The sequence below is a fragment of the Mytilus edulis genome, chromosome 10 (genome assembly GCF_963676685.1).
Source record: "Mytilus edulis chromosome 10, xbMytEdul2.2, whole genome shotgun sequence".
NCBI lineage: Eukaryota > Metazoa > Mollusca > Bivalvia > Mytilida > Mytilidae > Mytilus > Mytilus edulis.
This window is the reverse complement of record NC_092353.1, coordinates 20,324,374-20,344,129: the sequence shown is the minus strand read 5'-3', so window position 1 is coordinate 20,344,129 and position 19,756 is coordinate 20,324,374. Positions and strand designations below refer to the sequence as shown.

Here is a 19,756-nt window from a genome sequence, read left to right as displayed (position 1 = left end):
ACAATTCAAACGAGAAAACTAACCGCATGATTAATGCACAAAAAAAAGACTGAAGAGCAAGTATTTAACATAGCAACAAAAGACAACCTTTAAATTACAGGCTATTAACTAGGGACAGGCACATAAATACAGAATGTTGTAGGGCTAAACATTATAGCTGGCTGCCTGATTTATGAAAAATTTCCCTTGAGGAATGTTGACATTCGATTTAAAATCCTCCATAACATTATCTAAATATCTAAATAAAAAAAAGCCATCCAAAGGGGTTGGAAATATATTTAAGCACTTAATTATACTCATTCAAATCCTTAATAAGGGGTCTGACATGAAAATATAAAACAATTCAAATGAGAAAACTAACAGATTTAATTAAAAACAAAACAATTAAAGAAAAAAATAATTAAAGATATGAACTAATAACCACTGAACAACAGGCAACCTGACTTTGAACTGGCACATAAAGAATGTGATGGGTTAAACATGTTTGTTAGTGCTTAACTTTCACACTAGTCTTGGACAGTGGTGTTTAACTCTCACTCTAGTCTTAGACAGTGGTGTTTAACTCTCACACTAGTCTTAGACAGTGGTGTTTAACTCTCACACTAGTCTTAGACAGTGGTGTTTAACTCTCACACTAGTCTTAGACAGTGGTGTTTAACTCTCACACTAGTCTTTGACGGTGGTGTTTAACTCTCACACTAGTCTTAGACGGTGGTGTTTAACTCTCACACTAGTCTTAGACGGTGGTGATAAACTCTCACACTAGTCTTAGACGGTGGTGTTTAACTCTCACACTAGTCTTAGACGGTGGTGTTTAACTCTCACACTAGTCTTAGACGGTGGTGTTTTAACTCTCACACTAGTCTTAGACGGTGGTGTTTAACTCTCACACTAGTCTTAGACGGTGGTGTTTAACTCTCACACTAGTCTTAGACGGTGGTGTTTAACTCTCACACAAGTCTTAGACGGTGGTGTTTTAACTCTCACACTAGTCTTAGACGGTGGTGTTTAACTCTCACACTAGTCTTAGACGGTGGTGTTTTAACTCTCACACTAGTCTTAGACGGTGGTGTTTAACTCTCACACTAGTCTTAGACGGTGGTGTTTAACTCTCACACTAGTCTTACACAGTGGACTAAACCGTTAAAATTAGTTGCAATTGGTTTAAGTCAAAAGATCAGTAATAGTCATGAAAACAACTAAAGTGCTAAAAAAACAGGCAAAAAAAACAGAGATAAGAGAATTTGCAGTTAATATATTTTGTGCTGTTGTCATCATTTTGTTGAACATTTTCATATTTGCCTGGCAAGTCATAAATTTTGGCATAAATGATGAACAGTAGTTCACTATTAGACTTGACAAAACAAATGGGATCTCTATACTATCACAATAAAAAAATTTAGAATGAGGAAGGGAAAAAAATGTATGTTTAATTTGAAAAGAACCTCAATCTGAGTGACAAATAAGTCATTGGTGGACAAAAGTTATCTGATAAAAAAAAACACACACTTTGATATGAAACTTTCTACAAGAACAATTTTATAAGAAAAAAACCCATAAAACTCTCATATTAAGAAGACACTAATTATAAACTCATGTACTACAACAGATTTATGTTTGACTTTGTTAAATGAACTAAGGATTAGCATCCAGTGGCAAATATTTCATGCAAATGCATTATGAAAACAGATAAACATTACTAGTACAAGAAAATCCCCGAGTCCATGGCTGATAAATTATAGTTAAGCCATCTGCTATTCCTGTGTTTGCAAGTGAGGTCAGAATTATATATTCATGCAAAGGTGTAACCTACATATAATATTTATTCATATACTCATATTTATTGAATACACTAGAAAAGGTTGAAGATAATATTTTTTTTTTAGAAATATTAAGATACAATATTGGATGAAAAAAATAGTTGATTAATAATTTTTGCATTTTGTAGATACTTTGATGAAATATAGCAGGTCTTTAACCTTATCTTCAGATGAAGATACAATAGAATCTAGTGTACCTGACAAACATCAAGCATTAAAAACACTATCAGACATGCTTTCTCTTAAATCTGGTTCACTAAGAAAAATACAACCAACCCAACAAGATGCATCACCACCATTCCAATCCCAAATGATTTCTGATGCTCAATCAAAAGGAACACAACAAAGTACATCGCAACTTCTGTCAGATAAATTGGAAATTAAAGCATCACCATTTCATTCAAAAAGGTTATCTTATGAGCCACCAGGAGAAATGCGTCCTCCCCAACCACCCAGAGGAATGCCACCGTCACAACCACTAAGAGGAAAACATGTTGATGGGTCTTCATCAGTAATACCACCTGATCCATCGACACAATTGTACTTTCCAATGTCTCCTGCACAAGCATTTCCTGAAGAAATAGTTTATGACGCTTTGCCACCTCCTCCACCCCCTCTACCATCAACAAGAGGAATGCCACCTCCAGCACCCCTACAATCAACAAGAGCAATGTCAGACAAATGGCAAATTAAACCATCAACATTTCGTTCAAAAAGGTTATTTGATGATCCATCGAGAGGAATGCCACCTCCACAACCACCAGGAGGAATGCATGTTGTTGGCTCTTCATCAGTAAAGTCAGATCCTCCATCAATACAAATGTACTCTCCAATGTCTGCTGCATTAGCATTTCCAGAAGAAATATGTGATGAACTGTTGCCACAACAGGTTGGTCCACAGTTTGGAATACCCCCTCCTCCACCCCCTCTAGCATCATCAAGAGGGATACCACCACCCCCACCGCCTCTTCCATCAAGCGGAATGCCACCTCCAACATCCCTACAATCAAGAGGAATGCCAGTTAAAATTAAATGCTCAGCATCAGGAATGCCACCACTGCATCAACAGGGAAAACCACAACCACCTTTGCAGTCATCAAAACAAATGGACTCTTTAGTGTCTGGTGCACCACCACCTTCACTACTAAAAGAATTGAATCGTATGCTACCGGAACCAAGGTATGGTCCTCCAAGAGGAATACAACCACCGCCATTTGGTCCTAGGGAAATGGCAAAGAGTAGTTCTTCTCATCTAAAACAAAATCAAGTATTTTCATCAACATCACCAAGAGCACAATTACTTTCAGACATTTCAGATGGATCTTCAGCTAAAAAAATGAGTGGTTTAACTGCTCGTGGAGGATCTGCTCGTGTTTTTGGGAGTATAACAAAATCACTATCAATAATTGAGAAGGATATACCTAGCCAATTAGATTCTGCTGATAGCGTTCAAAAACAAAGTAATACTGAAGAATTAATGGTAAGTAAAAAGATACCTGTACTTATAATATGAATGTCAAATGAATGATTAATTTGAACCAATTATAGATAATGACAAATGAAAAAGTTAATTTTAGATAATATCAAACAAATAGTTCCGATTTTGAAAACTTAGTTTAAAAGTGTTGTTTTTACGATTTGCAAAATCTCATTTCCACCATCAGATATATATATATATATATGATATTATGATTCCTTGGGTTGTTAGTGCATTCTATTTTAAAAGGAAATCTAAACTTCTTGTTCTTTTTCACATCGATTTATGTAATAGCAAAGTCGAACAACTACTATGCTATATATGTCAGCATTTATATACTTTGGCAAACGACTGTTCAGTAAACTTTGAATCCCTGCCATTGTGGTGATATGCTGAATAGATTTGAACTGGTAGATGCGAAGAAGTCAGTGAACAATAAAAACTCTTGTTAAAACTTATTTCAGTCACATTGTTTAACATGGAGCAAAAGCTCTCACCTCACTGCAAGTTTAAGACCTTAATAGCACTGGTTTATTGGAAATTCTGTGCAAATTAATGATTATGCCACAACTGTAAAAGAACAAAGCTATTCAGTAATATCAACAGAATAAATGACAGGCACATAGATCGAGATGTATATGTTATATAACTTGGCAGGCAATGCTATATGTATAGGGCAAAAATTTAGATACACTTTGTTAGATGAAAAACCTCAGACCTTGTGAGAATTTTAAAAATGATTTCTTAATTTTCTAGGTTGATTCCCATGCTTCATTATTTGATAATCTAAGGTCTAGAAAGTTTAAAAAGAGGATGTAAGTATAGGGAAATACTGTGTATTCATTATTACATTTGTGTTATGTGTTGGATACCACTTTTCATGGGTTTTGTGGGTAAAGGTGAAACTGACAAATTTAAATATTCAACCAATGAGAAAGTTTATATGTATAGGATTGTATACAGACATTGACAAAACCATGAAACCAAATATCCACTGAAATGCAAGTTTTCTCAATCCACGAAAATTAGTACCCACAAAAAATTAATGTCATTTTATTTTGGTTAACAAGCATTTTTCTAGTTTCTAGACATTAACTTGTGTTCAAGTGTATGGATTTCTCTGAAATTGTACTGCAATGTACCATACCTTAAAGGGAAAGCTGGGATAGAGTTTGATAATTACTCAAAGGGAATTGAATAAAATTTGGGTAGGAATTTTTTTTCATATTTTTTTTTTTCTCTTCAAAATTTTCCATTTTGCAATTTATAGATAAAAGCAAAATAATACTGATATGGCAGGAGATACACCAAACATGATTTGTAAACTATATATGAAGTGTTGCGCAATAGCAAGAAATCTTCAATTGCACAGTATTGCACAATAGCAAGAAATCTTCAATTGCACAGTATTGCACAATAGCAAGAAATCTTCAATTGCACAGTATGGGACAAAAGCAAGAAATATCCAATTGCATAGTATTGCACAATAGCCCAATAGTGTGCAATAGCCAGAAATCTTCAATTGCATATGGTATTGTGTAATAGCAAGAAATATTCAATTGAAAGTTAATAAAAATATTTCAAGATCTTTCCCCACATTTAGTTTGTGTCTCAGTATCAAGCTTGAGTATTGTGTCCAAACTTGCACCAACTGTTCAGGGTTCAATTTCTGCTGTCGTATCAGGCTGAGCTCGGTAAAGCATTTGATCCCATCTGTTTGCAAAGGCTTTAAATCTTTTGTAGGGGTTAAAACTGAGTTCAAATCAATGAATGTCAGCATATTAGAGGATTGAGGGACTAATGACTTATCCTGAGGTTTGATTGCTGTTTTGAAATTTATAATTGCAGTTCACATAATTTAAGAAAAACATTCACAATGATTTCAAAAAAAATGTCAGACCAGCTGAAATAAAATTTGGGATCCCTTTAGGATGACAATTAATTATCAGTTATCAAAAAGAAAAAAAGTAGACATTTCTGGATTAAAAATATGTGTGGAATGATTGTAATTGAAACAAATATGAAAAAAAGTTTACTTACTTTAAATGTTGATAATGTTTCATTTAAAACCATAACAAGCCCCTTATATATCCCTTTCAAACTTGAAAAGAGGACTTCTACAACTGCTGCTTTGAAAAAAAAGTTTTTTTTATCATAGAAGTCAACATTGTTGATGTTCTAGTCAGAATGGCAGGATCAAAGCGCTATGTATGGCAAGCTGTTTTTATATTTAATCAATTTCAAGATATCTTGTAAAGTTAATAAGATATCTTATAAAGTATACAAGATATCTTATAATATTTATAAGATATCTTATTTAATTTATAAGATATCTTATTTAATTTATAAGATATCTTATTTAATTTATAAGATATCTTATTTATTCTATAAGATATCTTATTTATTCTATAAGATATCTTATATCTTTTCAAAGATATCTTTTAAACAAATACTTTATAAGATATCTTGTATAGTTTATGAGATATCTTTAAAAGTAAATAAGATATCTTATTTACTTTATAAGATATCTTATTTTTTCAAACTATTTGAAATATGACATATTATTAATTTTATTTTAAAACAGTTACCTTATATAAAATCTGTTGACTTTGATGCAAGTAATAATCAAGGAGAGATTGTGATGGAAAAAAAAACCATCGAAATATAATAGAAGTAAGCTAACAAAATAGTTTTTGTCACATTCGGATAGAATAAAAGAGAGGTATGTTAACCATGGTTATAAAGAATGTAGATGACCATGCCAGCACAAGTGAATGGTTCAACGAATGTGAAAATTCCTGTAATTTTTGTATCATATCTATTTGTGGACTAAGTCTCATTCTTGTCATTATTTCTGACTGACGAATTATGAAAGGGAGAGCATTTTGAGTTAATCACCCCCCCCCCCCCAAAAAAAAAATGGAACTTAATAAAATATTTCAATTCTTTATAATAGTTTCGTAAATTCTTATTTCTAGATAAACAGAAAACAAATTGAAATGAGATTGGTTATACATATTTTGAGTGAGACTTATTTTATTTTAAATAGAATATCTTTAATAGTAATTAAGAAATCTTATATATTAAATAAGATATCTCTATTATTAAATAAGATATCTCTATATATAACATATCTCTATTATTAAATAAGATATCTCAATTATTAAATAAGATATCTTATATATAACATATCTCTATTATTTAATAAGATATCTCAATTATAAAATAAGATATCTCAATTATTAAATAAGATATCTCAATTATTAAATAAGATAAATAAGATATCTCAATTATTAAATAAGATATCTCAATTATTAAATAAGATATCTCAATTATTAAATAAGATATCTCAATTATTAAATAAGATAAATAAGATATCTCAATTATTAAATAAGATATCTCTATTATTAAATAAGATATCTCAATTATTAAATAAGATAAATAAGATATCTCAATTATTAAATAAGATATCTCAATTATTAAATAAGATATCTCAATTATTAAATAAGATATCTCAATTATTAAATAAGATATCTCAATTATTAAATAAGATAAATAAGATATCTCAATTATTAAATAAGATATCTCAATTATTAAATAAGATATCTCTATTATTAAATAAGATATCTCAATTATTAAATAAGATAAATAAGATATCTCAATTATAAAATAAGATATCTCAATTATTAAATAAGATATCTTATATATATTTGATATAATAAATAAGAATCTATCAAACAATAAACAATTACAAGTAAGAATTCTAACAAACTAAATGTGATAAGTTTTTATGTTTATTTGATTTTATTTTTTTTAAAGCAGAATTACCTAGAAAAAAGGACAAAAGAAATATCCTTGTTTTTATTGGGATTTTCGTTCTGGTAGTAAACTGTTATTTTCATATCTTTGCAATTTTTCCTGCTTGAAGCACATTAAACAAATTTCATTCATTTTGATAGGAAGCAAGGAATTGCCCTTTTCTCTTTCGTTTATCGTGAAATAATCATTTACAATGAAACAGTTGAAATGCATGTATCCCCCCTTTACCCATTTTTAGTAATTTGTATGTTAACAAAATAGATAGAGGAAAATGTGGTAATTTACAATGAGACAACTCTCCATTCAAGTAAAAAATTATAAAAGTAAACCATTATAGGTCAAGGTACAGCCTTCAATCCGAAGCTTTGGCTCACACCGAACAACAAGCTATAATTTTAGGGCTCCAAAAATTTATAGCTATAATAATATAGTGTAAAACAATTCAAAGGGGGAAACCAACGGCCTTATCTGTATATACCATGCACTTCCATTTAATACAGCAGAGAATAAATGTTTGCCAATAGAATTTAATAAAATTTGATAACAAAAATGGAGAAAACAAGCATTTATATATATAGCTTTTATAAGTGCACAGTAATTATTTTGACATTATGCTGATGATCAAGGTTCGAATCTCAACAGGTATCATTAGTTGTAATCAAATCAAATACTGTTGTTAACCAATTATAAATTTTTGGTGCATGCAAATTTAAATCAAAGATAATTGTCTCTTTTTATTGTGAAATTATATATGATCATATATCAATGTACATAACGGTGGCGAAACAGAAGTCAATTTTATTATTAATATATTCCTGCTGGTGGATGGTGAAGGACACTTAATGTTTTATTTTCCTCCTTTGGAAGTGTGCCTACACTGGCAGAATCTAACACAGATACAGATATGAATTAGCAATCTCGATCTGAATTGCTTTGGATTTTATGATTGGTCAAACTTTTTTCCAACATACAGGGATACTTTATTTTAATACGTAAAAAGAAAAGAAGATATCTTATTTTGTTTCAAAGATATCTTTATAAGAAACTATATAAAAGATATCTTATATAGTTTATAAGATATCTTATAAACTTAATAATCCATTAAAACGTTTAATCCCGCTGCAAATGTTTGCACCTGTCCTAAGTCAGGAATCTGATGTACAGTAGTTGTCGTTTGTTTATGTAATATATACGTGTTTCTCGTTTCTCGTTTTGTTTATATAGATTAGACCGTTGGTTTTCCCGTTTGAATGGTTTTACACTAGTAATTTTGGGGCCCTTTATAGCTTGTTGTTCGGTGTGAGCTAAGGCTCCGTGTTGAAGGCCGTACTTTAACCTATAATGGTTTACTTTTTAAATTGTTATTTGTATGGAGAGTTGTCTCATTGGCACTCACACCACATCTTCCTATATCTAATTAATGAGATATCTTTTAAACTAAATAAGATATCTTATTTATTTATCAAGATATCTATTAATTTATAAGAAATCTATTAATTTATAAGATATCTATTAATTTATAAGATATCTTATTTAATTATAAAGATATCTGATTTAACTTTCTAAGGTATCTCGAAAGTGAATAAATATAAAAATGGCCTGCCATAGCTATTCTGATTAGATCATATTTTAGATATTAAAACTTTATCAAAAGCCTTATTATAATTTAGATGATATACATTCTAATTGTGTAACAGTTTCATTACAAAATAATAAATATATCTTGATATATATTTGTAGGGGTAAGGTAAATGTCACAGACTATGCAGATAACAGATTGCAGGTTGATGAAGATGATGAAGATGGTGAAGATGGTGATGATGATAATAGAGGAATGATGACTAAGGTAAAAAATAACAGGCTTAATAAAAAATAAATAATAATTAAAAAAGGTTAGAACTCAGATAATCAAATGAACAGTTTGTTTATGTGTCACATATTTGTTTTTCGTTCATTTTTTTACATAAATAAGGCCGTTAGTTTTCTCGTTTGAATTGTTATACATTAGTTATTTCTAGGCCTTTTATAGCTGACTATGCAGTATTGGTTTTGCTCATTGTTGAATGGGATACAGTGCCCCACACTTGTCAGTGGCGTAGCCAGGGTTGAAATGATGTGGATGTCTCGCCGAGCGGAGCGAGGCGAAAAAATTTTTTGACCTTTTTATGCAGAAAATTATTTTTTAATTAAGCACATGTACTCCCTCAGAATCCGACACTAGTTAAATTTTTGTTTAAATTCAAATTACCTATTAATTTATATATTTATATTTTTAACCAAATGTTATTGTTTCCTCGAAAAGTACCATCATTCAATTCATAAATATTTGATGTAAAGTTTCCCACCCAATCTTATATTTGACATATCAAAAACGGACCCCATTACCGCGGCACTTCTGAATAATTTAGGAACTTCTGAATATAGGAACAAAAGTGACTTCTCTTTCCAGGAATTTGAGTCTACAACCTTGGGTTTTTGATTTTTTATTACTGAGCTAAACGCGTTGCAGGAGACATAAAAATACCGGGCGTCCGATCGTTCGGTCTTGTTAGCACTCTCATGTGTACAATTCTTGTCAGATTAAATGAAACTCATATCATAAGCAATGACTTTGACAATTTTGAAAATAAGTCTTAATCAAATATTTTTAATCAGTTATGACCCTTTGAAACATAAATATGAAACCCTATTCTGTGAAGCTTTTATTTCTCTTAATATATTGAAAATAAAAAAGAAAAAGAAAAAAAGTGTTTTTTTAGTTGTTCCCTTGTTCCTTGTCCTTTGATAGATAAAATATGAAATGAAATGTTCATGGCGGGGAACATTGGATCTTTGTTCTTTACTGATTGAAAATAAAATTAGTAACTTGAACCTAGATAGAAACGGGAATTCATAAGCCTAGGACTTATATTACAAATTGATTTTTTTATCACGTCGTTCACCATGTCGCAAGAAACGATAATCAGGATATGGTGTTTTAGTTATTAGTTGCTATAGTCAAATGAGAAGCCATCACTCCACTAGGTTCAATCTCAGATGAAACATGTCCACGGGTCTATGTATCAGTCCTCTTCGCATGACGTAGACTTTTTTACGAACAAAAGTTAACTTGAAACTCTATTCTGCGATTCAACTTATCTTGTTTACATAAACTAAATTATCCTAAATGAACTTGAGACCAGGCATACTGCTTCGAAAATGACTGGACGTAATCCTCATATCCTCAGCCTTGTTACATTTGGATACTTTCGAGTTAAACTGCTGCTAATTTTTTTTAGTCAAACTGATGTGGATGCTTGAGCATCTGAGCATACATGCAAGCTACGCCACTGCTTGTTATGTTATTTGGTCTCTAATGGACAGTCATCTCATTTCAATTATAATACATCTTTTTATGTTCATATATAAACATAAATTCCAATGAGACATTTCAACATGTGTGCTCTTGTATTTAATTATGCACTCAAATTTAACCAGGTTTAGCTTATGTATGTCTGTTTGTTAGTCATTAGATATGTAAGGAAAATATTCAGGAAAGAAGATAGATATTAGACTAAATTATTAATTAGTTTTATAATATACAATCAGTTGAGGACGGTGAATGTTCATGGATTTAAAGTCAAGCTTTCAACAGAACCAGCAAAGCCAAGAGGATTTCTTTGCGAAATAGGAGGCCAACGTCGAAGAGCAGCAATAAAGGCTAAAGATAGAGATTCATATGGGATAGATGTGAAAAAGGTAATTTAATTTCAATATTGATGTTCCCGTCATAGTGGAGGGGAAATTAAGTTATAATCTTGTCCGTCTGTACATCTGTATGTTCTTAAATTGGTTTCTGTTCTCTAACTTTAGTTTGCCTCAACCAAATGATATGAAACTTATACAAAATATTAAATTATAGTCAACTCCTCTTAATTGCATAATTCGGTGAATTGCATACTTTTCTCCTGCACAAAGCCATTTCCTATTCATCTAATGTTAAATTGTCCGGTTATATGCATAGCCTTACAAGTGGCCTTTTGGTTAATTGCATAGAAAATATTCGCCATCTAGATATGCTTAGTTAAAACTGACAAGATTTTTGACCGGAAACGTCATTTTGGTAAGTATATTTTTCTTGAATGCATCATAATTTTCGTAATTATTTCATATTTTCCTTTGTGTTGTTTAAATAAAGTTTTTAAACAGTTTCTTTCGTGTTTATATGATTATTTAATAGTTATCCCACGATGACGCGGTGTGTCAGTGTAAGATCACCTCGATGGCCGGAGGCCAGAGGATGATCTAACACTGACACACCAAGTCTGAGTGGGATAACTATTTTACATCCCAGCTGTTTTAGAGTAGACGAAAAACCATTTAAAATTCATAAAATCTAGTTTTGAAAGCCACACAACCATTATAATATACATTATACATTACTATATGATTTATACCCTTTTTGACCCCCGAACACAATGAGTAGATATCAAATAATGTCAACTCGCCCCACTGGCCAATCGTCCTAACCTATATCGCCACTTTATGAAAAAAATCGCACCATTTTTGTTTATCGACTTGCCCCACTTTTCAAAAAGTGTAAAATCAAACTGAACAATCACTGACCACTCACTTATTAACGAAAAGGGTTTAAACTCCACTGAATAAAGGTCTGCCAACTCGCCCCACTTATAAAAATATCTTGCTTCCTTTAAGTATGTTAAATTACTGATAGTTGGTATCCAGTCGTCCTGGTGTAGTGGTTGTGTCGTGGCTTGATATGCTAAAGGTCTTGAGTTCGAATCCCAGCATATACACTGGATTTTTTCTACGTGAATTTTGATAGATAGTCTTTTCCGTATAATTGTATATTTAATTATAAGTTTTATAGTGGATTTGAAATTCCCGCCAAAATGTTACAGACCAAAGGAAAGCATGCATAACATAGAAACTCAAACTGGGGTGATCTGGTAGGGGTGATTCGGCTCAGATCATCCCTGTTAGAACATGTGAAAAAAAAACCATGTTCTATTTTAAGCCTCCAGGTCATAAAAATGTTAACAGGTGATTGTTGTAAAAAACAAGACCATCCTATCTCAAAAGGTGTTAATTATTGATTGGATTTCATACATTGTTCATAGATTACATTTGGGTGAATTTTAAAAACAATAACCCCTGCTAATTATTGATTATTATCCCACGTGGATCATGTGTACTGTCATAATTTGGCTTGGGGTGATCTACACATATGTTTAATATTAGAGCCTATAGGGCATTTATATATGGTTGAAGAATTTTATACATAAATCTTGTATTTAATATTTTTTTTAAAGAACATTAACTTCTAATTATTCTATTTTCTCACTTTCAACACTTATGTTCAGCAAATAATGCATGCAGGGCCCAATTACACGTTAACTGATTTGCATATACGAAACTAACGTGGTTAGAGAAACAGTATTACATCACTGTGCAAGCGTTTTAAAATACTGCAAATCAAAGGCAGTTCAGTACACATTCATTATTATTAGCTCAACTGGCCAAAGGGCCAACTGAGCTTTTTTTCATCACTTGGCGTACGTCGTCGTCGTCCGTTTGTCATCGTTAACTTTTACAAAAATCTTCTCCTCTGAAACTACTGGGCCAAATTTCACCAAACTTGGTCTTAATCATCACTAGGGTATCTAGTTTACAAAATGTGTCCAGTGACCCGGCCCACCAACCAAGCTGGCCACCATGGCTAAAAATAGAACATAGGGGTAAAATGTAGATTTTGGCTTTTATCTCTGAAACCAAAGCATTTAAAGCAAGTCTGACATGGGGTTAAAATTATATCAGATCAAGATCTATCTGCCCTCAAATTTTCAGACAGATCAGACAACCCGTTATTGGGTTGCTCTGACAGCTCCCAAAATAGTAATTTTAAGGAAATTTTGCAGTTTTTGGTTATTATCTTGAATATTATTATAGATAGAGATAAACTGAAAACAGCAAAAATGTTCAGCAAAGTTAGATCTACAAATAAGTCAGCATGATCAAAATGGTCAATTGACCCGTTAAGGAGTAATTGCCCTTTTATAGTCATTTTTTTACAATTTTTTCATAAATTTCTGTAATCTTTTACCATCAATAAAAACCAAAATTAGCCACAATCATTATTAGGGTATCTAGTTTGAAAATGTGTGCGATGCCCCAGCCAATTAACCAAGATGGCCGCAATGGCTAAAAATAGAACATAGAGTGTAAAATGTAGATTTTGGCTTATAACTCTGAAACCAAAGCATTTAGAGCAAATCTGACAAGTGGTTCAATTGTATATGAAGTCAATATCTATCTGCTCTGAAATTTTCAGATGAATTGTACAACTGGTTGTTGGGTTGCTGCCCCTGAATTGGTAATTTTTAAGGAAATTTTGCTGTTTTTGGTTATTATCTTAAATACTATTATAGATAGAGATAAACTGTAAACAGCAATAATGTTCATCAAAATAAGATGTACAAATAAGTCAACATGATCAAAATGGTCAGTTGATCCCTTAAGGAGTTACTGCCCTTTATATTCAATTTTTAACAATTTTCATTAGTTTGGTAAATTTTTGTAAATTTTTACAAAATAATTTCCTCTGCTACTAATTGGCAAAGTTTTTTGTTTCCATTCTCTTACTTTAGTTTGCCTCATCCAAATGTTATGAAACTGATACACAATGCTTTTGACCACAAACATAGTTAAGAATTTTGATGGCGTCCATTCTACTGTTCTAGGAATCTGCCCTTAACAAATTAAAAAATTGCTGATTTTTTTTTCATTTTCATTCCCTTACTTAAGTTTGCCTCAACTAAATATTATGAAACATATACAAAATGCTTAAGTTCCAATTTTGGTGGCATCACTTAAGCTTTTCTATAGTTATAGATATAAGAAGATGTGGTATGAGTGCCAATGAGACAACTCTCCATCCAAGTGACATTTTGTAAAAGGAAACCTGATTTTATACCCCTTTACAAATGGAAAAGTTGCTGATTTTTTTTGTTTCGTTCTCTTACTTAAGTTTGTCTCAACTAAATGTTATAAAACATGCACACAATGTTTATTACCACAAAACTCAGGGGGGGGGGGGCATATGGTTACTCTAAATAAACTTTTGATTACTTTAATTATTTAATTACAGATTGTATCTACCCGTTTTGCAATTGCTGTATCACCCCTTGCATCTATTCCACTGGTCGCGTCTTATCATGTGTGTTGGTAAAGTTTTGTGATCTTAATAAGGCTGTTTGGTGGTATTTTTTTACATTCACCATTTGCTTTACCCAATTATGAACGTGTTTTTTTAACAAACTGTCCGGGGTTGTCGTCAGTAGCGAACAAAACCAGACATGGGGTAATTGAAATATGTAATTGTAATTGACTGTAATTAATTACAATTTATCATGTAATTGAATGTAATGTGTAATTGAGCATTTTTTCAATTACATGTAATTGAATGTAATTAATTACATAGCCAAAATTGCCTGTAATTGACAATTACTTTTCAATTACAAGTCAATTACATTTGAAATTTTGGATCAAAAGATTAAATCTTGTGTTTTCTCAAAAAATTATTAAAAGCAATAATCTTAACAAATGTTGTAAGCTGACAAAGAAAAGCCTTCACAGTATACTTTCTGTATTAACACAACCATGGTAGATTCTTCATTTTGTATTGAATGATAAAAAAAATGTAGACACATGCCATAATTTTAAAAGAAACCACTAGGAAGTCACTGTCTTGACCTTAATTAGTAGATTTAGATAGATATTTTAAGACATTGATTTAACATAATTAACTTTATTCAAGGACTTAAATAACCAATAAATATAACCTCTGGCTATTTGTTTTATTACAAACTATATAATGACTGTTTTTATAACAGTTATGTTAAACAGATATAAGGCTAATTAGAGAGAGATAAATATACCCCTAGGGCCTATAGGTACATGTTTAAATTCTTGAAGGGATAATGCATATGACAAAATCTCACTTGCAAAATTTGTTCACTATATATATGAATGTTGAAAGAAAACATTTTATGCTAGCTTGCCAATTCCTGTAACACTTGGATTAAAACACCAGTTAAAACTTATATCAGTTGACTATAATTGTAAAATGATAAAATCATTGAAATCTTCTGTTGAAGAAAGATTGTTTCAGTTTGTAGAGGATGAAGCATATATTCTTGCTAGCTTTTTAGACCCAAGATTTAAGACCAGATGGTGTGAAACTGAACAGATTGATCAGTGTTTAGCTGTTGTTAAGGACAAACTTAGTCAAGTCCCTACATCATCTGAGCCCCCTTGTGATCAAAATTCTCCCCCATGTAAGCGAGCAAAAAATGATGATCTTTTCAGTTTCATGCCAGCCCCATCAGTGGAAAGAAAAAGAAACCCTTCAGGGATTTCTGTAAGTTCAGAAATGGATGATTACTTGTCAGATAATTGTATTGATATGTCAAAAGACCCTCTTTTGTATTGGCATAGTAACTGTCAACGTTTACCACGTCTAGCTAAGTTAGCAGTGCAATATTTAGCTATTCCAGCCACATCTGCACCAGTTGAACGCTTATTTAGCACTGCTGGAAAAACATTTAGGCCGGAAAGGTGCAGACTGGCTGATGGAACATTTGAAAAGCTGATGATGGTCAAATGTAATGGGAAAATGCTTAAATAAGTTATATGACACAATACAAAAATGTATATACTAGTTGAACACTGTCTAATTGTTATAACTATAGAGCAATGTATAATACTTATGTACATATCATAGAATAAATGCATGTTTTCAATGTTTTATCTTAAATTTCCTTTCAAATGTAATTGAAGTAATTAATTACATTTGCCAAGTAATTGGAATGTAATTAATTACATTGGTAAAAAAAGTCAAATGTAATGTGTAATTTAATTGAAGATTTTGTAATTGTAATTGAATGTAATTAATTACTTTCAAATGTAATTGACCCCATGTCTGAACAAAACGCAAAATTTGCAATAAATTTCGTACTTTGAAGTTGAATAGACAATGCATGGGAAATAGTACAGCCACGCATATTAGAAGCATCTTTCTAACCGGTATATTTCACGTTTATGAAAAGGTAAAGAACTAGGTGGATTCCAGTTTTCATTTAGAATGCTATACATTTGAGCACTAGGTACAGATGTGGAAATAAAGTTTGCAATATCCTTAGATTCAGCAAGTGTCATTTTCTAAAAAAAAATCTTATATTTGATAGGGTGAAAAAGTATTTTTCTTCAAATCTTATCTAACAAAAAACATCGTTTTAATCATAAAACCAACAAAGTAATAAAATATAGGGATACCTGCCTTTGATTGTCTTAATTAAATCCTTTGATCCTCTAAGTATCAAGTTACCCTCAGGCCAATGTAATTATGACATGTGTATATTTAAAGGTGTGTAGCTACAAACTGTCACGCTATTCAGTGCTAGATATTCAATTTATAGTAAAGATAACATTAAAACAAGAAATGGTTAATACAAAAAATATTTTAAGATTTTCAAGCGGGGGGGGGGGGGGGGGGGGGGGGGGGGTTGCGAACCCCCCAAAACCCCCTAAATCCGCTAGTTATCCATACGCACACTTAAATCAGGTAAAAAATGTTGCATCTCCATCTTGCTTAGATGCAGCAAGGAAAACTGAACTAAGCCCATATGAACATTGCAAACAGGATAAAACATAAAGGCACTGTAACCATGCAGATTATTTGAGGTTAGAAACTTTTCTTACTGTCCTTCCAACCACGATACTGCTGTCAAATATAAGATTGGGTTGGAAACTTTTACATTAAATATTTATGCCTTGAACAATGGTAATTTTGAGAAATATATGAATTGATGGGTATTTTAAAACCCTCTAACTTAGGGACGACATCAAAAGATCGATGTAGGATAGAAAACTTAAATCAAATAGTTTGGGGGTGGGGGGGTTAAAATTCTGCAAGTTTTGTATATCTAAAATCGATTTTTACATATATCCCTATTGGTAAATCAATTTTTCCCAAATTAAGTTAAGAGGGGGGGTGTGGGGGTCAGTGAAAAAACTATATGAATTAAGTTTTTTATCCTTCATTGAACTTTTGATGTCGTCCCTTAATAGGAACAAACTATCTTTCTGCGCTTGATATGCTACACATAGAAACATGGCAATCAAAATTTGCATCTTTTAAGGGAAGAACACTGAAATTTTTGTTGTAAACATGTAATTTTTATGCCCCATTTATGGGCATTATGTTATCTGGTATTTACATACTTTTGTTCGTCCGTCTGCCCCTCATTCGGTTAAAATTTTGGTTCAAGGTAGATTTTGATGAAGTTGAAGATCAATCAACTTTAAACTTATTACACATGTTCCTTATGCTATGATCTTTTTATTTTCAATGCCATATTAGATTTTTACCCAAATTTCATGGTCCACTGAATTTGAAAAATCTTGTGTGTAAATAGATCATAAATATCATTTGAACACTATTCAATATTTTCCAGGCACTTATATATTGAAATGCATGAAACAAAAATCTAATCAGTGTCAGAATCTGGGCAAGTTCACATGCAGACAGGGAAAATGTTCAGAAAGATATCATTTTTTGCATAAAATGGTCCAAATATAATTTGACCTTGAACTTAAACGGTAAAGGCACACAATTTGATATTTTTCTAGGAAAAAGCACTTGCTTGTGTTCTATAATTTTCAAAATATCATGAATTATGGCATTATGGTTCTCATGGTTCATGAAATTTAAGATGTGGAGATAATATTGCTTTAATTCTATTTCTCAGATGAACCCTTTATTATACATTTTAAATTGAAAAAGTTAAATTCTACAAATTGAGTTCTACTCACTATGGTTATTTTTTACCCTGCATGGTGCTATAAATTGTAGTTACTCATAGAATGATTTATTGAACACCCAAAAGCATTGCACTATTTTGACTTAATCTTTATTTATTTTAATGTAGGTGTCATCAAGATCAGAAACAGTTAGGCAACAAGGTATAGATAATATGTTCAAGATTTGTGTACAATTTACATATATCTTATATGTTTACAATGTTTATAATATAGTTATATTATATAGTAACTACATTTCATACTTTTATGTCAAATACTGTAGATTGATTATTATTGGTGCTGTCATGACCCTTTGAAAGTACCTGAATTAATACGTAGTTTTGATTCAAAGAGGGTTAGAGCTATATGTTATGATAACCGAACTAGCATTTTATTTTCAACACCCCTGAGTTGTTTCTACTGGTATAAAATTTCATCTTTTGTCTTGTCTATCCTCGGTCATTGTTTACAAGGTTTTCATTTCACTTTCACATTTGGCCATGACAAGATTGAGGGTTAGATACTCACATGATCTAAGGGGTTATGAATTTGGTGATGATGTCTTAAGTGTTTTATTGGAGACCATATTTTTGTCCTTATACGGCTGTATCTTATTTAGATATGGTGGCATGATTATTATTACTTCTGTATTTACACCTCCTGTTAGGGCACAATTTGCATCCCATATAGAACATGCTAATCTTGGGAGGGGTGCCATTTATTTATGTCCTGAAATATCAGAAATAATTCAAAGCCAACAATTTCTTTAAGCTGAGGAAAGTAAAAATTTTTGATAGAATTGAAATTCAATTAGGCTAGATAAAATTTGGTCCTTTCGGATTTAAACCTGTTTAAGACATTTATGAATAAGAATGATGTGGCAACTCTGTCCACTAGAGACCAAATCACATTAAAATTCATTTATACAAAACTTTTACAGAAAAGAAAATAAACAAATCAGTATTGTTACCCTCAACAAACTTGATACTACAGCCGATGAGATTAATAACCGAGTAATGAAAGAAAAAATAAATCTCCTTGTTGAACATTGTTCCATATTTGTTAATTATAATTATAGGTCCTTCAACAGATTTGGCCGATTATGGAATCGGTTCAACTATAAAACCAGTGAAGACAGGAGGAACAGTAGATAAATATAGTATGAATAAAATATTTGCTATTCAAGAAGAGGTAGGTCTCATTTTACAGACACCAATGTTAATAATTAGTCCAGATCAGATAGGGGATGTTATATTTGGTTTTCTGTTAAAATATTAAGTCTGAACACAAGTGTGACCTCTTTCATTTTAGACAAAAACCTTCATAAAATTAGCATAAATGTTAAAATTGTGAAGATTTCAGTAATATTAAACGAATTTATAACACATACATATAACACATATTCTACTTTTAAATAAATAGCTAAAAGTGCTCATTTTAACCCATTTGTTATAATCCTATGATTTGGGGCTAAAAAGAGGTTTTACCTGGCCTACTCATTTTGAAACAGATCTAGATAAATAGTATATAACTACAAGATGTTGAAATTTGCCTTTATTTCCAGGATGGTAGTTGGAAGTTTTCTCAACAGTTATGTACCTTACTTGGTATAGAATATGATGCTTGTATGAAAATACTTAAAGAGGCAGGGATAAAATCATTAGGTAACTTTGGACATTCATTTATGCATGCTCATGTTTTGATTAAAATAAAAAAAAGAGTAAACTGTCTACTTGCATTTTTGGGGAAGACGGCTTCAAGCCGTCAATCCCCAATGGTG

The 19,756-nt window shown here is 31.5% G+C and overlaps 1 protein-coding gene across 2 annotated transcripts in view; it reads left to right on the top strand.

The window, feature by feature from the left end:
• Nucleotides 1–19,756, top strand: part of LOC139490596 (protein mono-ADP-ribosyltransferase PARP4-like) — a 101,576-nt gene that overhangs the window by 77,966 nt on the left and 3,854 nt on the right. For both annotated transcript variants that reach the window (XM_071277474.1, XM_071277473.1), the window contains 7 exons: nt 1,949–3,300; nt 4,054–4,112; nt 8,857–8,962; nt 10,705–10,854; nt 18,105–18,138; nt 19,055–19,167; nt 19,541–19,640. In XM_071277474.1, the coding sequence (XP_071133575.1) occupies nt 1,949–3,300; nt 4,054–4,112; nt 8,857–8,962; nt 10,705–10,854; nt 18,105–18,138; nt 19,055–19,167; nt 19,541–19,640 (1,914 nt within the window). The remainder of the gene's footprint in view (nt 1–1,948; nt 3,301–4,053; nt 4,113–8,856; nt 8,963–10,704; nt 10,855–18,104; nt 18,139–19,054; nt 19,168–19,540; nt 19,641–19,756) is intronic.